The sequence below is a fragment of the Molothrus aeneus genome, chromosome 12 (assembly GCF_037042795.1).
Source record: "Molothrus aeneus isolate 106 chromosome 12, BPBGC_Maene_1.0, whole genome shotgun sequence".
Taxonomy (NCBI): domain Eukaryota; kingdom Metazoa; phylum Chordata; class Aves; order Passeriformes; family Icteridae; genus Molothrus; species Molothrus aeneus.
The window spans coordinates 21353744-21376703 of NC_089657.1; the positions used below are offsets into that span (position 1 = coordinate 21353744).

A 22960-nucleotide genomic window follows, 5' to 3' on the forward strand; every position below is an offset into this window, starting at 1 on the left:
AACTGCTACACTCCAGGGAGTGGAAGCCAGACTCTGGGCCAGATCTTGTCCCATTGACCCATTTCAGCTCTAGAGACAAAGTAAGATTGAAACAGCCCTGGGAAGTCTGAAAAGACTAAAATAATCTCAAAAGTGTAAGAGTCTTCCCCTCTGAGGGAAGGTGTCACCAGCTCCAGAAGGAGGGTGTGGCCACGAAACTGAACAGCTCCCAGCCTCCTACTGACCCTGGGCCCTGCTGCTCCAGAGTGTCAGAGAGGTGTTTTCTCCCCCTGGGGGTGGGAGCAAGACACAGGCTAAAGATTTCTGGGAGGACAGAGAGGCTGTGGGGTTTCACCCTAGCTTTCAAACTCACTCATGACATCTGAGGTGAAAAGCAAGGTCTGGTTATATTAGAAGTGACCTTTCTGCTATCTTTTCTGTGCACACCTTGAACCTGATTCCTTCCAAGCTCCACTACTGCAAACCAGGGGGATGCCCAGAACAGCATTACCAATTCCTTGAGAAATGAAATGTGATTGCTTCAGCAAAATATGATCTGGCACTGGAGTGACCTGTCCCTGTTCCCCTTGTTCATGCTCAGTATTATAGTTCCAAAAGATTTGGGACATATAAAAAATATGCAGAGGTTCCCCTCTGCTCTCTTCCAGCTTCTTTCTTGTAAATTAAAACATATCCACATTTTGGTACAGAATACAAAGTTAATGTAGCCCCAAAACTTGCAGCTCAGTGAAACAGCGCCAAGATTGCTGCTGTCTTGATTTGTCATGCAGCAGAGAAGTGTTAATCCAGGCCAGCTAAAGCAAGGGGAAGAGAACTCTTCACCGCCATCCCATTTGGAACAAAAAGAGATAAGGAAGAGAAAACCAAACCATTGCAGTAAAGCAGAGCAGGGACTTCCCACACCATCTTACTTATTTTCTGGTATCACTCCTGCCTCTTGACCAAGTACAGCCAGTTGTGCCAAAGCCAATGGCTGACTGGCCTTTCTAGGCCTGGCATCTAGCCTAGAAAGCAGTGAAGTCTTTCCCATGTGAGCCAAGCTGTAATTAAAGCCAGGATTTTGACTCTAAAAGATTATTGTAGCAAGTCATTATCTCACAGAGCTTCCTGTTAGCACAGAAATTTAGAACATCAACTTACTGTCCCTAGAAATTACAAGGTATTCACTATTTCAAATACCTAAATTGGTTGCTTGTTTTTTTTGTTTTCCACAGAACTCTATTTGGGGAGTTTTTCCTTTCTTCCCCACAAAAAGGGAAGTGTTGTCAGTAGCATATGTGCAGCTGCAGTTTGTAACTGTACCTGAGCGACCATTTTCTTCTATAGAAGAGATGACTGGGGAGAAGCAGGAGCATTAACTACTCTGCCTACACACCATCCTGCACCCTGAACCTGCTTTCCTGATTCTTTAATCCAAAAGGAATCATATAGCCGCAAACTCAAACCTTGTCCTGGTGCAAGCATGGCTGTCCTGGGTCAAGGAACATCACACTGTACAAAGCACAGCAATCATTTACTGGAACAAGGGGATAAGAAGTTTTCTAGAAGTGGCTGTAGATGTTGCACACAGAGGTGGACTGGGATCTGCACTGCTTTCTTCCTTCATGCTGCTCACTGACTCTCAATTTCATTTTCCCAAAAAAACCCAAACCAAAACCCAGCAATGTTGCCTCCCTAACCATCTAGGACGACACAGGCTCTGGACCTGATTTAGATGGTGGCAGCAGCAGCTATGGCAGCATATCTTTGTGACCTGTGTATTTTTACTGCTTTGACAGAACAATAAGGGTCCTTCCCCTTTTACCATTCCATTTGTCATGTGCTAGGCTACTTCCCAGCTATATATTCAATAAAATCAGAACAGATGTCTTTCTTTTAAGAACACCTTTGAAAGAAGATCATTTGGCTTTCAGGTTTTTAGGAAGAATGTGAAATTAGTATCAGCCTGCTTTCACACATTTGCAGCTTTAAGTAGACAGTGAACACAAGACTCTGATTCTGCCCATTTTCTTAGTACTGGTAATTAACAACAACAAAAAAAAGAAGCTTAAGGAAACATCAACTAGATTTTTAAAAACAACACCAGCTATATACAAATATATACACCAAGAAAATAAACATCCTGAGTGTTAAATATAATGATGAGAAATAAAAACTATATCTTCTAAAACTCTCTGAAGCCAAACTATTGAAAAAACCTAACTTGGCATTTTCCAAAGCTGCATACCACTGCTTCCCACAAACATTGGTTTGGCCTTAGTTCTACAGACCAGTTTATGTAAGGGTCAGCATGTAATAGTTTTAATACCATTTATATGTAAATTCATTAGTAAATCAAGCCCTGTTCCAGAAGAAAAAAAAAAAAGAAAAGAAAAAGTGATGTAACCAAATGCACCTGGGCATACCCATATTTTTCCCCTCTTCCCTGCAATCAATGAAGACCACATGACAACTTCCAAGAAAACAAGACAGGTGACTCAACAGTGACTGAAGGAGGAACTAGAGAGAAGCATCAACTACTTCTACCTCGAGAGATTAAACTGTCAACCCACTAAGGAAATTCAAACATGCAGGATTAAAATCACAATTTCTCAGCTTTATTAAAAACTGGGAAACGTATTAGCAGAGACACAGTTAAAATGAGATGAAAATGAGCACTGACTGCATTCAGCTGTAAGAGATCAGCCACCTGCTGTTTCTAACTCAATCTTTATATTAGAAATTAATAGTAAAGACAGATTTTTAACACCTTCCCCCCACCTTTTCCTTACCGAGGCTCTAATTCCAAGCTCTTCAGCTCTCCCCACCCCACACCACCCAAGCCGTGCATGTGCTTTGCTTTTTACATCATACAAGCACTGACACTTTCTATGAATTGTCAAACATAGCCAGGACTTGTGAATCTAAAGCATGGAGACAAATAATTGTTGTTGCAGTAATCTCCTGTATTTTAAAGTAACTCACTTTCCACTTTGATTAAAACCAAAAGGGCAGACAAACTGCCAAACAAGAGCTGGCACAGTGTACTGTGAGGAGCTCTCTGCACACCAGTATTATTTCACAAGAATGCATCCTGTGGTTCACTCTCTTAGCAGCAGGGTTCAAGCAGAGCACCAGGAATATGGGAAGGTGGTGTGGACATAGACACTTCAACAAATCTCTGGAAGAAGACTTTTACAACCCAGGTCCAGGGCCTATCTACAAAAGGCACCTTCACCAAGGTTGAATGTCAACATATGCAGCACTACATTTTAGTTCTCAGACACAGAGTCTAGAGCAGGCACCTCAGTGCTGTAAATGTGTGTGCACAGCATCATTTATGGGGTTTTGTAGCATGCCCATTGGATAGTGAAATGCCTTTGCCCTGCCTCGACATCTCCTTGCTTTCACAGGGATGCTGACAGCCCAGACCTTTTTTAGTCTCTAGATGCCATTCATCACCTCCAGATCTAGCACCAGGAAAAGGAGGTAAATGCTGTTATTCCCTTTCTGGAAATGCTCAAAGTCACATCTTCTGTGTCTAGCTTTTCTGAATATTAATGAGGAATAGCTGAGAGAACTGGATTTATTTAGTCTTGTCAAGAAGAGGCTTGGGGGGATCTCATCACTCTCTACAACTGCTGGAGAGGCAGTAGTGAGGTGGGGCCAGTTTCTTCTGCTGTGCCTGCAGTGAGAGGATCACAGGAAATGGCCTTGAGCTGAGACAGGGGAGATTCAGAGTAGGTATTAAAAAACTGTTTTCACTGTTCAGGTGGCCAGGCATTGGAATAGGCTGCCCAGGAAGGTGGTGGAGTCATCCTCCCTGGAGGTGTTCAAAAAACATCTGGATGCAGTGCTGGGTGATGTGGGTTAGAGGTTAAATGGTAGTGCTGGGTGGACAGCTGGACTCGATGATCTTAAAGATCTCTCCCAAACTTGATGATTTAGTGATTCCATGTATCACACCATAAAGCACAAGTAAGAAGCAGAAGCAAGTTCCAAATACAAAGCAATCAAATCATCTGACACAGGTCAGTGAAACAACAGATGCCAATTTCAGGATGGACAGCCTAAGAATACCAGGATGTTTGCAACATCTTTACCTTTTCCTAGATCATCAAGGTAAAGCAGAGTCCCATCTTCAGTGTAGAATAAATGCTCATTTTCCATTGTTAAATGTCACTCCTTCTCAGAGCTAATCACTTCAAGAACCAGGGAAAACAGGTAATCTCCCAACCAACTTGAATAAATACTGCCACAACAGCTTTATGTTTTGTAGCAGCACACTATAGCCACACATGTTCCTCATGAACCGGAGCATATCACAGACACACACACACACTGCAAGCAATGATCTTGGAAAGAAGCACCTACTGCTTCACTCTCTGCATTGTGGGTGAGAAGGATGTTCAACTCTTCCCCACACAAGCAAGGAATCAAATTTTGTGGAGTTCATTATATTTGTTACCTTGTAGCAAACATAGCTCTCAGGGAAGAGAAGGTGGCAGCATCCTCCTTCAAAGCCTTCAGCTCATTTCGCAGCTTCATCATGGTCTCTGTAACCATCGCTTTCTCATTCTCATACTTGCTTTTTAAGTTGGCAAGGGCTACTTCTGCAGTCTGTTGTTACCAGGGAGAACAGAAACATAACATTTAATGAAACTCTTTATCAAATGGCTGGCTTAAAGATTTTTAATCACTATTCACATAATGAAACATTTACTTTGTACTGGAATGTTAAACTTGTGGTGAACCTATCTTGTACAGATAAAATGAAATTTCATTTCTGAACACTGGGAACAGACATAGTCATCTCTTACTCCCATTAACCATGCAGCAGCATTAAGGAAGTTACAGAATATAGATGTAGTGAAACCTATCTACTAGCAACACAAAGGAACAAAACAATCTGCTTGGTATCTCAATACTTAAATGCATTTGTCAATCACTAGCGCAGTTCCCTCTTATAGCATCTTACTTATCTTACATTTGGGACACCTTTATTAAAATGTGCAAAAGAAAACTTAATGTGTTTATTTCATTCTTAAACAACACCACTAGTAGTTCAGTAGACTAAACTACCTTTTCTTTTGAGACCATTTAAATTTAAGCATAGAGAAGAAGATGAAGCGTGTCACGTGGTGCTTCAATGGCAGTTTTTTTCACCTACTGCACTGCTAATGTTGTTGAATGTCCAATCCCCAAAGACTATTTTTACCTTTCACCTCTGTTCTTTTGACCACATTCTTATATCACATTCTCATTTTGGAAGGCTCTCTTTTATTTTGGAGTTTGAGAGAGAACAATACTTAAATTTCAGAACTCTTTTAAGGGTCACTACTAGAATTCTTTCAAGTAGAAAATAAGATTATCTCCATTTTAGGTGTCCTACATTAAATATAACCTAATCTAATACAGACAGACAGTAGATTGAAGCTACCTTAACCTTATAAAAGTCTCAGGAGTACATGAGAAGCTGAAGTCAATTACAGCTCCAGTGCTCATCTTCAGATGGGACAGCTGGGTTCCTCTAATGGAACAGCCAGCTTCAGCCTCAGACTAGCAAAATAACAGCAACGAAAGCCCCACAGAACTGAGGGAATGGCAGAATGAATTAAAAGAAAAATTTTCTTTTGCTTATGACCTAGTTGCCTAACATTGTAACCTTCAAACCTCTAAGACCTGGTTACCTGTTTGTTGGCTTTCAGCACAGTTCTCAGAGTTGCTATCTGTTCCCTCTTGGTGCTCAGCAAGGATTTCAGCTTCAGGATCTCTTCCATAAGAGCTTCCTTGTCTTTGTCCACCACTGGGCCAAGCTCTTGAGTAGCAACGCGCTGCCTGGACAGCTCAGTTGTTCTGTCCACAGCAGCCTGCAGGTGCTTGATCTGATCCCGAATTATAGCAATCAAGTTGTAAATGTTCATTGGTTCCTTCCGAGGATCTGACACAGGGGATGGCAGAGATGACACCGGGGATGGGCTGCTGTCACCACTTCCATTCTCTGCCTTTCCCAGCTCAATAGTTAACAGCCCTTTAGAAAGAAGAATGGGAGACCTTCTTCCCTTGGCCTCTGGACTACTGCGTCCACCTTTACCTTCCTTGTAGTAGTCCAGCATCACTCTGTTTGGAGTTTCATTGTTGCACATGCAGACATGGTGGTACAAATTGGCCAGCTCTTCACTGAAGGTGACTAGTTCATCTTGAGCCACGCTGAGGCTGCCCTGTGTTTCTCCAGCGACATCACTGACCTTCTTCAGTTCCTTCTCCAGCCTGGCCATCTGTTCTCTATCAAGCCTACTGGACTTTTCCAGTGAGGTGATCTTTTCAGTGAGAGCTTGGCTCTCAGTCTCATATCTACTCTTCTCTTCCTCATACTTAGACTCACATTCTTTGTATTTTGCCTTCAAATTTTTGAGCTCTTCCTTCAGGTCAGTAATTTCTGCCACAGCCACTTTGTACTTGCATTCCAGGATCTCTGGCCCATTGATGTCAACTTCATAATAGTCTCCATCTTCATGGCTATCTCGGTCCTTCTCATTATCAAGGGCAGACTGACGCTCCTTACTGGCCTGGAGCTTCTTCATGGCATTCAGATTTTCAGTGAGCCTGCCAATTTTCTCATGCTGCTCTGAGAGGGCCCCCCGTGTATTTTCCAGCTGCTTCTGAGATTCCTGCAGCGTTGTTAACAAGTTAACCTTCTCTCTTTCCATCTGAAATGCGGGAACATAGACATCTATGTTAAGGGAATTGTATGACTTAAATGGTTTTTACTCTAAGAGACAGCAACTTAGCCAACAGTCCATATGGTTACAGAAATTCAATCACTTGCACATTATAGGAAAGTCTCCACAATATATTCTAAAATTATCTCCAGTTACAGTGTTCATTGCCAATTTTTTCTTATCTCCTCGTCAAAATGCACATTTTTACACATTTATTCCCTAGGTGATGGTCTCATTGTGAAAACTTCCTTTCAGTTAACAACAAGCTAAATTTTATTGCTATCTTCTAAATTATCAAATAAATTCTAGAAAACACCGAGTTACTCTATGGTGAAAGCTTGGAACTTCATGAAAGACTCAGAAATACCAAAACCTTTTCAAGTTTCTCCTCTTAAATTTCTCATTTTTAAAAATTCTGACAGCTTTTTGCATAAGGGCTTTTTCTTACAGAACATAATTTAAAACACGTCTGACAAAATATTAGTAGGAAACAGAAAAGTGCACCTTGTTCTAAGCTCTCCAACCTCCTAATTGCACAAATATAGCACAGAAATGCTTGGTGCTGATTAAGACTTTATGCTCTTTGAACTAATTACAGAAAATATGAGTACAAAACTTCTTTTGATGAAGGTGATTGGAGTAACTTTCAATTTTGAAACAAACCACTATTGTTCTCAGTAGTGACATAATGAAGTAGACACAGCAAGTATTTGCACAGGAGATGCATTAGAACTTTCCACCAAGGAAAGGACATGACTGCCAACTCCATTGCATTAAAAACAAAAAAGAAAGGAAAAGAAAAAAAGCTGTGGTTTTTCACTGACAAACATTTAACATCCTCAAATTCTAAACCAATTAAAGCCTTTAAAAATACACTATAAACAGTACCATGTGAGATACCGAAAAGACTGAAATTACATCCCAAATGAACTTTAGGAGCTATTTGGAAGTACACAGCTTTTTAGGAAACCCATTTACCTGCACAAGCTGCTGTTTCAGCTTCTGGATTTCAGAAATGTTTAATTCACTCAGAAGATCTGAAACCAGACTTGGGGCTGGAGGGAAGCTTTCATTTTTCTTGGGCGTTGAAGTATTGTTTTTACCATTGCTGAGTTTGCTGAGGCAGTTTTGTTCAAACCCATTCATGATTTCATCATTATTGGGCTCTGTGGCTTCATCGCTGAACTTCAGCCCATCCAAAGAGATGTTTAAATGGCTGTTGTACATGGAATCATTGATGTTCATGTAGTGAGACAGCTCCTTCCGAAGGTTGTTCTTCTGCTCCCGCTCTGTCTTCAGTGTTTCCAAGGCCTCCTCAAGTTGGCGCTCAGAGATCTCCTTCAGCCGGATGGCATCTTCCAGCTGGCTATTGAGAAACTCGGTTTCCTCTTCCAGCCTTTTGATTTCATGTTTCAAGCCTTCAAACTCCACCTGGAGATACACAAAGTGGAGGGGAAATCTCTGATGAAAATGTCTGCCTGGGAGGCACCAAGTCATTTTGCTTTTGAATGCTTGATATCACTTAAATATTGTAGAAATAGAATACTTTTTTCATTTCTGGAGTCTAGTTTTAGCACTATGACTGTAAACATGGCTTATGTAATTTACCTTCACAGAGACTACAGAATAAATTCACTAAGCAAACTGTCAAATGAGCTCGTCTATTCCAGCTCAATCAGGACAGGTGGGAGATACAGTGTGTCTGATACAGAAGCATCCAAAAACAGTCTTTCCTAGCTCTACATGCAAACATTTGTTTGATTAAAAAATTCCCTGGCCAGACTTCCCACAAAGTTAAGCTTCACATTTCCAAAACAGGCATGATAAAGGTACACTTTGACACTGCTTCACTGCCATTCAAATACACACCACTGGGTTAAAACTGTGATTAAGCTCTGCTTTGATACATTCAAATTAAAATGCTTTAACATTTCTCTCATTATCATTTCAGCACATCTTGAAAGGGCTACAATTCAGATTCTACACTTCAGATCCACATCGATGAGTTTGATGGCATGCTATCTATCATGTCTAGTACTGCACTTTTCTAAGTCTCTCTTGCACTGAAATTATGTACACAAACAATTCATGTAAAATTTTTAATCACTTGGGAGTAGCAGGGAGGAGGCAAACAAAGAATATTATTCTTTACTCTGAAAGAAGGGAACTCATACCATATGATATCTCCCATTATTTATTTTTTGCCAATTGCTAAATAAATTTTAGATGTCAACATAGAGCAAGCTGGGAGTGGGGACCACACCCAACTTACAAACCAGGAATCAAGTATGTTAATTCAGTGTTGCCTGGGAAAACTTGATGGCTGCTTCTAGTTGCATGAGTAACTAGAATAATTAAAAACTAGAATAATTAAAAGTTCATCAAGTAGGATTAGGACACGGTAGAAAATTAATCCACTGCCATGAAAAGAACAAGCTCTTGGTTCTGCATACTTCCACTAAGATAAAATACTTCAGACTGTAGTCTATTTTCAAAGTTTCCAGAATAAAAATACAGCAGTCAATAACTACAAGCAAATATTGAGATAGCATCTGAGGTTAAATTTAGCTCAGGCCAGAATGGCAGCATTCTCCAGTATTGTTATTTTAGAATGAGAACATGGAGCTGGGAACTTTCACCTGCTGCTCTGAATATGATGAATGAGAAAAAAAGGTAAAATCCCAAAGTAACCAACTACATTGGTTTGATTTTACCAATTTCCTCTGTCTTCCAGCCTGCATCGAGATCACAACAGCCCCTTTTGTCCCTACTACAGGATGTCAGAGTGCCCAAAACTGCATAATTAAACCAAATATATGCAGATGAGAACAGGTCCAACCTGGAATCCTGTTTTGCACAGTGAGGCCCAAAGTAATAAACAGAGATACAGAGTTTCACTTGGACATAAATAAAATACATTCGATATCCCACATATCTAGCCTGACAGGGCAGCTTTCATTCATTACACAGAAGGACTTCTGCAGCAAATTCTACAGAGATTTTACTATGTGCTGACCACAACAGATGGTATTAACATTCAGTTTTCTAAAGAATTTTGATTTCAGGAATATTTTCATGGAATTGTAGAATCAGAGAATAGTTTGGGCAGGGAGGGACCTTAAAATTAATTTCATTCCTCCCCCTGCCATGGGTAGGAACGCCTTCATCTAGACCAGGTTGCTCCTCCAAGCTCTGCCCAACCTGGCCTTGAACATTTCCAGGGATGAGGTAGCTGCAGCTGCTCTGGGCAACCTGTGCCAGGACCTTACAACCCTCACAGCCAAAAATTTCTACTTAATATCCCATCTATCCCTGCCCTCTGGCAGTGGGAAGCCATTCCGCCTTGTCCAAGGTCCCTTTCCAGCTTTCTTGGAGCCCCTTTAAGTACTGGAAGGTCTCCCTGGAGCCTTCTCTTCTTCAGGCAGAACACCCCGAGCTCTCCCAACCTGTTTCCAGAGCAGAGGGGCTCCAGCCCTGGCAGCATCTATGTCCTTCACTTTCCCAACTGAGCTTTATTTATGCAATGGAACCGACAGCTACCTGAAGAATAAAAATAGGAAGTCCCACACTGATAGATGAAGATAAGTGAACCATGCCAAAGACCACATCTATCTTAATTAGCTCCACAAATGATAACTCAGGGAAGCTCTTAAGAAATTCCAAGAATGCAGTTTTCTAAAACTCTGGAAATAGCTGGAACTGCACAATTAAACATGGCCTTTCAGACAAGCAGTCACACAGATGTGACAGTGCAGAGCAACTGTAACAGCATTCCAAGTTTATTGAAAGTAGCTAGAAGAGTAGCACAGAAACGAAGAGAGAAGATAAGAATAAAGTAGCAACTAAAACATGTTTCAGAAACATGTTCAGAAACACTTCTATTTCCAGATACTGTAGAAGGGGAAGGATGAAAGATGGATGGATGGATGGATGGATGGATGGATGGATGGATGGATGGATGGATGGATGGATGGATGGCGTTGTAAAGAGACACTGAAAAACTACTGCAGCAAAAGGACTAAAACAAGTAACAAAGCAGAGTGATAGAGACCTTTCTTTCATCAGAGAAAGAGAAGGCAATGGAAGGACTTGGAAGTCAAAGTAGAAGCAATGAAGTATTATGATTGTGTATGGAGTCAGAAAGGACAAGTCTTGGTGCTAAAATAAAGAGCTTCTAAAAAGTAGTACAAAGATAGAAAATAAGTAGGTGTATGCTCAAATGAGACAGAATCATACTGTAACACAGGAATTAACTGTACTACCAAAGCAATGCCCACTGGTTGGAAAACTTGCCTGACTTTGCTTCAGGACAGACACTTGTTTCTGGAGACAGATGTTTTCCTCTTCAAGTTCAGTATAGTCTTGCAGCAAACGTGCTTCTCGGAATTTATATTCTTTAATATCATCTCGCAGGCGGGCCCTTTGGATCTCCACATTTTGGTTGACCTGGAAAAACAAACAAAGCAAAACAAAAATGGTGGCACCTGGATCAACTACAATTAAATTGCAAAATTTTATATCTTTTATATCTTTTTTATATGCACTAATTCATTGAATTATATTGAAACATATTGAAATTATACATTTTCCCCTCACCCTCCAAAATTACAGAAAACCAAGTCATTTACACAATAATTAGATTTTGTATTCTTGATTTTTTTACAAATCCTCACTATCGACTCAAAAAAAGTCAAGAAACAAGCAGGGAAAGCAGCGTTTACACCTGTGCTGTTTCACTGGCTGTAGCAACCAGCAAATGTTTTCCAGACCAGAAGTCAGTACCCAAATCTGTTTCAACTTTAACAAGAAGGGCCTTTTCACGAGAGAAAGACAGAGTCAGATGAGTCCAGATGTTCTTATTTGGACATATATTTGCTGCTGCTTTTCAACAGACATTTTCTTTATAACCAGAGCAATAAGTTGAAAACATGATACAATTAATCCTTTTGGAGAAAGACACTGAGTTAAAACCCATGAAGCCTAAGATCTCAGGTTGAGAAAAAATAGAAACTAGTTGACATAAAATACTCCCTTCCCTTAGCCCCAAGACTTATGCAGGACTTAATGAAAGACTTAACAAAAAAAGTTAGCATGGTTTTGAAAGATAAGAAGTAAAAACCAATATATTGGTGTAGTATGACCTTGGGATCTTTCATGAATGTACACAGACACTTTAATAAATTGAGCTGGAACATAGAGAGCTATAGAAATGGCTCACTGCACTTACTTTTTATTTTTTCCAATATTATTTTCCTTCAAGTCCTATCTTCAAACACTTAACTCATACAAAGTGAAAAAGTATGTTCTAAAACATTAACAGAATCAGCTTCAGAACTAGGCAAACAGGGAATACAGTTGCCTAAAAAAATAGTATTTTTGTAGCTGTGCCCATGATATGACCGAGTAGTTTTCCACACTTCTAATTCAAAACCACTGCTAGCTGCTGACAGAGGCAGCCTGTCACTTCAGCTGGCATATGGGACCTGCTGCCTGATCTCACCTGTCCTGCAGCCCAAGAAAGCTTCAGCCTCAGGCCTACAAACTCAGATTCCCTCCGAGCTCTCCACTCCTGGCCAGACACAGGCATGTCAGTGATGACTAAATATGGTCTCAGCCCTTGAGAGTGTGCAGCAGGGTTCCACTGAATAACCACACAGGTACCAACAGGCACACGCAGCACACTGAGATAAGGGAAATGTTTGCAGCTGGAGGATGTGCCAAGAACTGAATCTGGCATGTTTTGAATACAAACACTGAATCACCTGCAACTGTTAAGACTAATAAACTTAAATTACAATGCCCTCACACATCAGGTAAAGATTAGACTATATAAAATTGTCTGTTTGTTTTTAGCCTGAAAGAGAGCACAACTTCACAGCACACCAAGAAATCAAAATTGCTGCAATCAGACACTACAGTACACCAATACAAATTACAAGTTGCTATAGCCCATATTCCATGCCTGAGTAAGTGTTGACTCTCTATCTTTGCACAAACCCAGGGCCACAGGGAAAGCTGAAGGCTGACATGAATTCACATTTTTATGTCTCCTTAAAAGGTGACTGGAATGTGGCAGTATCTAGAAAGAAAAATCGCCTCCAGTTGCAGTGACACTGGAAGCAGACCAGAAATCTGCTGCTCAGCACACTTTGAGAAGGGACCAGAATCCCTCACAGACACTGTGCTACCTCTGGGGTGGGCAGTTTTTCTATTAAGCTAGTCTTAAAGGTTGGGAAATACAGACAAAGAGTTGTGTCTGTGTTTCTAGAACTCTTTCCCTGTCTAAGGAGAAGGCTTGATTCCAACTCTTTTCCACAAAGTTAAAGGAGAAGTTAACCAGCATGTTTGATCACTTGTGACCGCTTGTACCACAAATCTTCTCTGTCATATCCCAACAAGAGGCACCAGTGAATCCCCACATCTCCAGAAAAGTAACCCACATTTCCTCATCGATTTTACCACCAAATATTATCCCCATATTTGTTACTATGTCCTAAAGAAATTACATGAGACACTTGCAGCTGAGGTCACATGGAGTGAGTTGAGATTCAGATATGGACTCTTGGATAGCCTTCCCTCCTGGCAGGGGAGGCCAGTTGATTAGCTTAGGACTAGACAAGATTAGACCCCAGTGCTTCAAAGGAAGGTGGAAGAAAGCTCAGGAGTAATAACTGCTGACTGTTTTATCCATCCATCTGTGGTTTACAGACTCTGTAGTTTTACCAGACTGAATTTAAGCAATAGTTTGAATTTAAGCAATAGTCTCAAAACAATCATTTCTGCACCAGTACCACAAAGACTTCAGCTGAACTACAGATTTTGTAAGTAATTAAACTCTTTAAGTAACTTCTCAGCAATTATTTCCCCTTAAAAATATGTGGTTTCAATAGCAAAAAAATAAAAGGTCAAAGCAATTATGTTAAGCAAGCTACATAAATGTAAAAGCCACCGCTTCATGAGAAAAAACTCAAGACTATAAACTTTCCTATCCCTCTCTTTGTGCATTTCAGTGTTTTGTTATAATCTCACACCTTCTGAAATTAAGGAGGAAAAAGGGATAAAAAGGGAAATTATGCCACAAATATTTTGCAGCCAGAAAATCTGCACTGGGAATGAAGCAGCAAAGTACATCCAAGGGTCTCTGTGCTTGGCCTAAACAGGTTCCTCTGCTTTTTAAGGCAGCAATTCTGGAACTGAGGGAACTGATGCACAGTACCTACAGGACCAGCATGACCAAACATGCAGCCATGACTATATAAACCGTGTCTGTCAAATTGCCTTTCAGCCAGGAGCAGCTGCTGGGAGCTCTCAGCCTGGGAAAAGGAACAGGCTGCTGTCTGTCAAATCGCCTTTCAGCTCAGGAATCTTCCCTTTTTTTTGGCTACATAGCACCAGAAAATGTAACAAATCCAAGCTGCAGTGAACCCTGTGCGTCTTTGCTCACCTCCTTCAGTTCCTGCGCAACAGAATTAAGGCGTTCATTTTCAGACTGTGTGTTGGCAAGGACATTTCTTATCTGTTTCAATTCTGTCTGCAACTCCATAACCTTCTTCATGTAGTATTCTTCTTTGGTAGCTGATTCTTGAATCAAGGTTTCCTCTCTGCTCTCTCCATCTGCTGCTACTTTCTTGTGGTTGGTATGGGCCTGTCCAAAAGCCTAGGAAAGTCAGAAAACACATTTTTTATCAATAAACCTATAATTCTGCATAAGTAAATTCAATGTTAAGTAGTTGAAAACATTTACCCTCATATAGTTCTTCAGGGCAAAGGAATGTAACCTCTTCCTACATCCTCCAACTCAGATTTACAAATCCTAATAAGTGGCCAACACTGCGCTCTTGAAAGTAAACCATAGCACCTAAACAGTGTTTTTTGATGCAGAAAGCTTAAATAGAACCTCATATAAACCCTTGTGGGAGGGAACAACAATGTAGTGACTCTGCTGTTGAAACACGACTGGCTTTCAGCCAGATGACTGCATGACCAGATACTGCTGCACATGCATATTCTCTATAGTGGGGTTAGATTCACTTCTGCAAAACCAGAATCACTGAGAACACATCTGGCATTAGCAGCCTGTTCCTTTTCCCAGGCTGGGAGCTCCCAGCAGCTGCTCCTGGCTGGTAGATTACAGCCCCCTCCCTTGGGCTTGGAGACGTTGGCAGGGCTGTTCCAGATCCAGGCTAAGCCAGTGGGGTCACACTGGCTGAAGTAGGTCAGCGGACAATCCTCCAGCCAACTTGAGACATCAATCCCCAGCAGTGTGCCAGCAAAGGTAGTCAGAGGCAGGTCAGAAGTCCAACCCACTTGGCACAGCCTGCCTCTGGCTAGTCCTGACATTGGCATTATTTTTCCTCCTCACATTTCTTTTGAGGGTCTTCATTTTGCTTGAAACCGTTGCAGGTGATGATGGTCCCTGTGGTAGTGTTCTCCACATGTGCCCCCAACCCACACAGACACAGCTGCTGTGGTACAGAACAGCCTGCGGCTGTCACTGGCACATGTTGAAGAGCAGAGCTGGCCACTTCCAGTAGTTATATTTGTAACACACGGCCCAGCAGACTGGCCATATTCAACAACATTAAAAATGTGATCTTTTAAGCGTTGCACACGCTTGCACCACAATTCAACCCAAGGCATATTTGGAGCTTTCAGGTGCCACAGTATCTTTTCGGGATGCCAAAACATGGCAGATTTTCCTAGTCAACGTTAATATCAGGCCAAGTCAAGGACAGAGAAGCATCTCATGAAACTCCTTATCTAGTCATAAATTTTCAATTGATGCCAGCTCTTCAGAAAAATACTGTCAAAGAAGAAAAAAAATCTGCTTTGAAGAGAAACAGATTTCAGTGTTTTATTACTTCTGTATATTGCAGCAGGCACATTAATAGCACAGAAACTACTGATTATACCAGGGCCGAAACAGCTGATCAAGTATGCTAACTCTGCCTCTGATTAAAGGAACACAGATATTGCTCCTCTCAGACTAAATTTTATTTCAAATAAGCAAGTCAGAGATATAGGAGACAAATATCCATTGGAGAAATTCTAGCCAGATTCATCAAGATAACCTAAGGGAAACTAAAAAGTGCCATATTTCAGACAAAAAGCACCATCTGGTGCTGTTAAGTCCTTGTCAAATGAATTTCAACAAAGCAGCTTAAAAGCCTAATACCCAAGATCTCCATAAATGTTAAAGGGATAACAAAAAGCACACTAGCTCCTCAAATACACTATTTTTTCCCTGTAATAAACTAAGATCCACCTTTAAAGATCAGTATGGATGACAAATCTCTGGCACAGAGAAAGGGACAATGGGTATCTCTTTGCCCAGTGAAGTAGCACCATTTGCTCAGCTGCAGGATGCCAAAACAGCAAATGGAAGTTCAGGATGCTTAAAGCCACAGCTGATCACCCAGACCTCAGAGTCCAGGCATGATTCCATCAAGGAGCTCAGTAATGTCACTAAAGGAGGGATTCTTAAGAATAATTGTGGAGACCCTGGGGTCTCCTGGTTTAGGGACACTCAAGAAGCCTCCCTCAAAAAGCTGTTAAGACCCCATTGTCTCCTTCCCTTATTCCTTTGTCCCTGAGCCACTCCTATTCCCTGATGGGCCCTTATCTTTGTACTGCCTCCAGACCAGGGTCACCCTTGGGGTCCCTTGGGAGAGAGAAATGTGGACCCTCCATGTGCGCATGCCTGGGACCTGAAAATGTTACCCACCGGCTAAAGAAAACATCTGTGGATACCATGCAAAGGCCCTTTTTGCTTCCTTACCCCGGACTTTATTAGCAGCAATAATGGCTGCAACAAATAATGACTTATTTGCTTGTGAAAGTTCCAAGGCAGATGCTAGGCCATGGGTTTCTTTAATATCTGGAAAGAAAATGTCATCATTTTGCCCAAATCACAACTGACAGGGAGTATTTAAACACAGAAACTGCCATAGAGGATGAGACTTTTTAAAAATCCAATATCCTGTCTTCTAGTGAGGCTAATGCCAGATGCTTCAGAGAAAGGTGCAAGAAACCACATAAGCTCTTCAAGCTGGGGATTGCCTTAAACTTTAATGGAGAATGCCTAATTTGGGAAAGCTACTAACTTTGAGTTACCCATGTAAAATACCTCCTTATTTTTCAGAGGTTTATGCATTTTTTGGCCTCAGTAAAATCCTACAACAATAAATTCTATATATAAAATCTTACTCTTACATGACAGCTTTTCATCAGTTTACAAGTTTCCTACATTTCCATAAAAGAACACATATTTTTGCTCAGGCTTGAAGGTGTGGTGTTAATCCCATGGTCAGCTGTCAATCACTCACTATTTTTTGAGACATAAATCACAAGTCTCTAGTCTCTGGTGATGGCAAGGTGAAGTTCAGTAGCTTATCACTACTTTTATGTATGAGAGGTTTTTCCATTCACTACAGCAAACTCCCTTTTCAGAAACTGCCTTTTATTATGGCTTGTCCCAGCTGGTTCCATTCCAACCAAATGGAACTGCTCACACACAGTAACTGCAGAAACAAGCTCATGGTCACTCCTACCAAAGGATGCTGCTGCTCCTTGTGGGCTCCAGTTATTTCTGCACAGTAAGGCTGTTATTTGCTCTCAGCCCGCATGCTTGTGAAGTGTCAGCAGAAACCCTGCCGTTAGCTTGAGTATTGCTGCCTGGAGTACAGAACTGTGTGTAAACAGCCTCTGACATACACAGAACACGAGACACCTCCTTCAGAGTCATAGTCATCGGGACAGACAGCCTGGAACAATGCAAGCTGCATGCATTTATAAGACAACACTTGAAAAAAGCACTTCCATTCCAACCAAGCTTTGTTATCCCTCTTATATGTACTTAGAAACAACCTCAGACATCACTGTTACAAGCCATTTTCATAACTCCTATGGAGAACAGGAAATTAACTTTTAACAAAACTGTGCAAAATTACAGGGCAATGCAATTACCTGCCATAACTACAGCCCAGACCTGTCTTAAATCAAGCTAGGAAAACTGACTTTTTACTGCTATGCACGAAACCCCTAAACCTTCATACATGCTGGAGTCCAGCACCTGTCCATCTACTTTCGCTTTAACATTATCTAAAGCACAGGAGCAGAAGTCAGTTACTCTGCTCTTCCTCCTCTTCCAAACCCCTACTTCCATCTACTAGGGAAGAAAAGTGTTCACAGTTATACTGGAATGATAGACTTTGGAGTATCTCTTCACAAAATAAAAGCTTCTGATGTGAGGGCTGCAAAACATCATGTTTTGCTCAACAGCTGCCTCTAGGAATTACGAGACATTAATGTTAAGGGATTATCAAAATTCTTATCTTCCAGATTCCCAAGATCAAGGAAAAAGCAAAATCAAAGAGTTCATGAACCAAAATGCTGTCTTACTATTTGCTCAGCTGTGCTTGTCAGCGCACTGGAAAGCACTTTTCTGGACAAAGGTACAACTTACTCACAACTATCTCTTCAGAAAGCTGCACGAGACACACATCAAAAGCCCTCCTTGGGTTTAACAACATCTGAAACCAACATAAATGAACCTCTACCCCCAACATACAACCTCAAATTCTGTCATACACAACTCCAAATTTTGTATAGCCATTTACCACTGGACCAGGCAAACATGGAACATTTCCCAGTGGGGACTCGCAGTTATGTGGTGCAAGTGCACCGAATCATGCAGATGCTAATTTTTGGTCCTCGCTCATAACCTGCTGCCAAAGCTGCAGATCAACTGACACCCTGTCAGGTTTTCTTTGGTCAAGCTGCCATCCCCTACCAGCTACACCAGTCTGTGAGGTCCTTCTCCTCTCTTCCTTCAAATACACTAAGACAGCATTGCCCAAAGGCCAATTACAACATCCCTGACACATACAGAAAATTTACCATAATTTGCTGGTGAAGGTTTACCAAAATTAGTATCGAAAATGCTATTAAATGCACTTTCATGTTTACAGAATTACATCAGCAGACTCAAGGCATGTAGAAAATACATGCTATCAAATTCTTAAATAGCCCAGAAAATATCGTTGCTAAATTAAGGAGATTACTACAAATTTCAGATGATAACATCTTAAATCTCAAGAATTTAAAGCTCTCCACAACAATTATGAATGGAAAAAAGAATCTGGACAGCAAATGGATGAGGCAGACTCATCCAAAAACTGCAATGTTATATAAAATGGTCAAACCCAGTTCACTTCAAATGAAGCCCTGGATCAAGCTACATTTAGACTGAGTTTAAAGTACTGATTTCCAAAAGACAGACTTAAAAAAAGGTGACGCTTCCTCTAGGTTTGATGATAATACAGATTCATCTGTTTATGTTGCAGGAGGAACAAGATCCCAATCATGCAGATGCAGATAAGCTTTCTGCATGAAACCCAGTACACTGAAGGAAGCTTTCATATCAGACTCCAAGCTTTGAGAAGAAAGTTTTCCCAATTCTGTGAAGTTTAGCATACTGTTAACATATTAAGTTCTTAAAAAATTGTTAAAATTTTAAACATGATCTTTGAAAGAAGTTCTTTATCACAGTGCAGCTGTTCACAGAACACATGAAATGTGAAGAATCTCTGAAACATGCTTCTTAGAGAATTCTAAATGCTTTTCTCAGAACAGCTGCTGTGGTATGGGAGATGCACAGATTGATCTCAGTCATGCTCAAAAAAAGACTCTCAGGCCTTCAGGAAAATCAGAACAGTTCTGCCTTATTTGCCTCTATAATCTGTCACGCCAGATCTCTACTTAGCCCAAAAGTCATCCAAATATGGAAGCTGGTTATGCTTCCATATTTTCTGGGATCCTGAACTAGACTGCTAAAAATACAAAATACTGGGATGCCACTATCAAATAAAAACTCCCAAAGAGATGCTGGAAAGGGCTTTTTCTGAACAAACCCTGTATGATCTCAAATCCTCTACTAACCTCTGCAAGGAGGCAATGTTCCTAAAGGCCTGTCAAGAGCTGATCAGAATCCAGATGCTGCACAGGGACTGTTAGAGGTTCTGGAGACTGCCCTGCATTGTTTCTAGGGCACTACCTTCACCCTGTACCTGTCTTTTTACACACATCAAAACACAGCAACTAGGAAAGGTCAGAAAGAGAGTCTCATGGATGCTTAAAGCAGAGACACTGACAAGGAAAGTCATAGCCCATGGGCCTTGAGATGACACAGATGAAACAGAGGAAGTGACATCCCACTCATACTCAGTCAAAATCACAGGGAGGTTCCTGTGCCATGCACAAATACACCCAAACAAACAGAAAACAACACAATTATTTCAGTGAAGGAGTTTCATAAAATAAGTTGCTTAAAAATTCATTTGTCATCTAAACCTGAACTTGTGTTCTCCATTTAAAGGAGAAGGGAGGGAGCAGAGAGAGACAATTGCTTATACATGGGATGAAAAAATAATAGAGGGAGAAAAATCTTAAAAGAGCACAGAACTCCACAATATAAATCAACTTCTGGACATCACTGATCCCCATGCTCATTTCTTCTCCAATGAAGACTCCTTTGCCTGTGCACCTCCTTTCTTCCCGTTTTCCAAGCTGTGCATCCAGCCACACATGATGCTGAAAATGTCAAGCAGCAAGGGCAGTCCTTAGTAAATGTCACACTAGCCTTTTCTCTGCAGTGAAACACTGCTATATGATGATGCTAACCATCCTCAACAGATGAAGCAGCATAAGGCATTAACCCTTTCCTTCACTCACACAGTGATGTTTAATTGATGCTTCAGCCTTTCTTGCTATCACAGTCACATTAACGTGGCTGCTGCACCACCACAAGCAGACCAGAACATGCACAAGTTCCTCCAATAAGCACATTAGGAAAAGAGGAATTAGTTTTAAACTCATTGACAAGAAAAGCTGACATAAACACGGGAGAAAGGCAATAAAGGAGAGCTTGTCTGAAAAGAGTCCCTTGCCTTTCTCAATCAAATTTGAAAAGCAGAGTGATGCTCATGTGCATGCATGCACCAGAAGAGCAGTACCATGTACATCCACCACCAGAGGAAACACAAACAGCGGTGCCTATTCACCTTTGTGGTGAGGTTTGAGAGCACTCTAGTAGATATGTTTCTGTTTCTTTTGTACTGAAGATCAAGAGGGATTTGCAGAAACTGCCCCTTTTAGAAGGCTATCATTAGCTACTTTTGCAATGAAAGAATGGTTTACCCATAAAAATTAAACAGAACCCAAGCCCCCAATAAGAAAAGGTGCCATTAATCAAGATGTCCTTTTTTTCAAAAAATAAGGATAAAAGTCATGAGACTAAACATCAAACAGGACATTTTCCTTCAGTTGCTCTCTACCACTACTCAAGAGAGATTCAAGTCTTTTTTCAGGAGGCTTTCTACCAATTAACTGAGATTAGCACTCATCCTTCCCCTCCTAGCAACAGGCAACAAACTGTGATCAAGGTACACATGCTCTCTCCCTTTGGTGTAAGAGAATAAAGCCAGCCCTGCCAGGAGTCATTTCTGTCCGCTCTGACTTCCAAGCAGAGGTCCTGGAAAGCTTGGAGTTAAAAGCCAAGGACATTAGTCACAAAGTATTTCATTCATCACTGCCATGAAAGACTGTGGGCATCACTGCTCTTGAAGATGTGAATGCTACTTTTGTTTCAAAGTTTGTGCTATAAATTACCTAAATACATATCCTCACAAAATGTGGTCTCTGTCACTCATAAACACATGTGACTACTGACATCAAAAGTACATTTCCTGACATGGTGGAGCATTTCCTTATCCCCAGTGTCCTGCTCTGGAGACAGTGGGCAGGACGGTGTCCCCATGGCCACCTCAGAACCTGCTGCTGCCTTCATCATTAATCAACTTCCCATAAAAGCCACACAACCAGCAAGACCCCTTCACAGCCCACCAGCAAGTCCAGCTGTCGCCAGCAACTTCAACGGGCACTCAGCCAAAGCCTGGGATTTTAGTTTTGGTTGTTTTCGTTGTTTGGTTAGTTTGGGGGTTTTTTTTGTACGAAAAATTCCTATAACTGTAACAGGGAAGTAGAATTAAAAAGGACTCAATTGCATTCTACTGAGTTTAAGCCAGAGAGGAATGGAAGTTTTGGTGAGCATTCATTTCTGCTTTCTTATAAATAAAGAAAAGGTGCATGAGAGGGGTGCATGAGGTGGAGTGACAAACAAGTCAACAGAAAAAACTACTCCTTTCAGGATAATTTTAGGTCTGATGGGTTAAGGAAGAACAAAAAACAAGCTATCCTGAGGCATCTTTCTCTTCTGTGCATCAATTAACTACTGCCAGGAACATCTACACAGCTCCAGACCAAGCCTCAAAGAAAAGAAAGATGGAAATGTGTAGGAGAAGGAGTTGATGCTGCTGAACATCATCACTATTTAGGGGCTAGACAGCAGAGGAGACTAGAGATTTCTACTTACAAGTGCAAAGGCTCCCCTTACCTGCCTACTGTGTTATCGAAACATAGCTGAGACTCACTCTTCCCAGAAGTCACACTGCAGGAAATTTGATCATTGGTTGCTCATTTTTAAACCCCTCTGCTAAATTTGACTGAATTATTTATTTGTACAGGCCAGTTCACAACGTTGGCTGATCCTGTTAAGCAGGTCATTGGGTCATTTTCCCCTGCATATGAAAGGAGAAGTGACTGCAAATGGACTCTTTACAGTAGTGTCTTGTTAAGACTGTGTCTCCTCTGCAAGCACTTGAGCTAAGCACCTGTCAGGACATGCATTACAAATAATTGCGCAGAAACTTGATGTGGATATTATCTACAATGAAATAATTTTTAGAAACTGAAAACCAGGCACAGTGATCTGTAAGTATTACACTAGATCTCTAGCAGCTGACCTAAAAGAATAATTTCAATAAAGCCCATAATTAGTCCTGAGAAGATATGTTATGAACCTTCAGAGGGTGCAACAGAGGGTGCCTCACACAGCCTTTATTGTAATAATTCCTAGAAGAAAAAGCTTTCATCTAGTGTTAATAATCAAATGATACCCATTGCTGTTCAGTAAATGCCTGATCAATAAATCACTGGAAAGTGAGCAAATGCATCATGGAGTACCTCTGCTGACACCCTTTTGCCTTCCTTCTCATCTTCACCTTTGATAAGAACAATAGAACAATGCTTTTTTTACTCTTGTCAAATAAAGGGAACAATGCAACCTTGGAGAAATAGATATGGCTGACAAAGCAGAAGGCATGCAAAACAATGATATTACACTTCCTCAAAAGTGAAGGTTG

General features: G+C 41.0%; 1 protein-coding gene across 3 annotated transcripts in view; it reads right to left on the minus strand.

Annotated features, from left to right (window-relative positions):
* BICD2 (BICD cargo adaptor 2) overlaps positions 1–22960 on the minus strand; it is a 50553-nt gene that overhangs the window by 6853 nt on the left and 20740 nt on the right. For all 3 annotated transcript variants that reach the window (XM_066557871.1, XM_066557870.1, XM_066557869.1), the window contains exons 2-6: positions 14146–14358; positions 10995–11147; positions 7680–8132; positions 5670–6689; positions 4448–4599 (exon numbers count right to left, since the gene is read on the minus strand). In XM_066557871.1, coding sequence (XP_066413968.1) covers positions 4448–4599; positions 5670–6689; positions 7680–8132; positions 10995–11147; positions 14146–14358 — 1991 coding nt within the window. The remainder of the gene's footprint in view (positions 1–4447; positions 4600–5669; positions 6690–7679; positions 8133–10994; positions 11148–14145; positions 14359–22960) is intronic.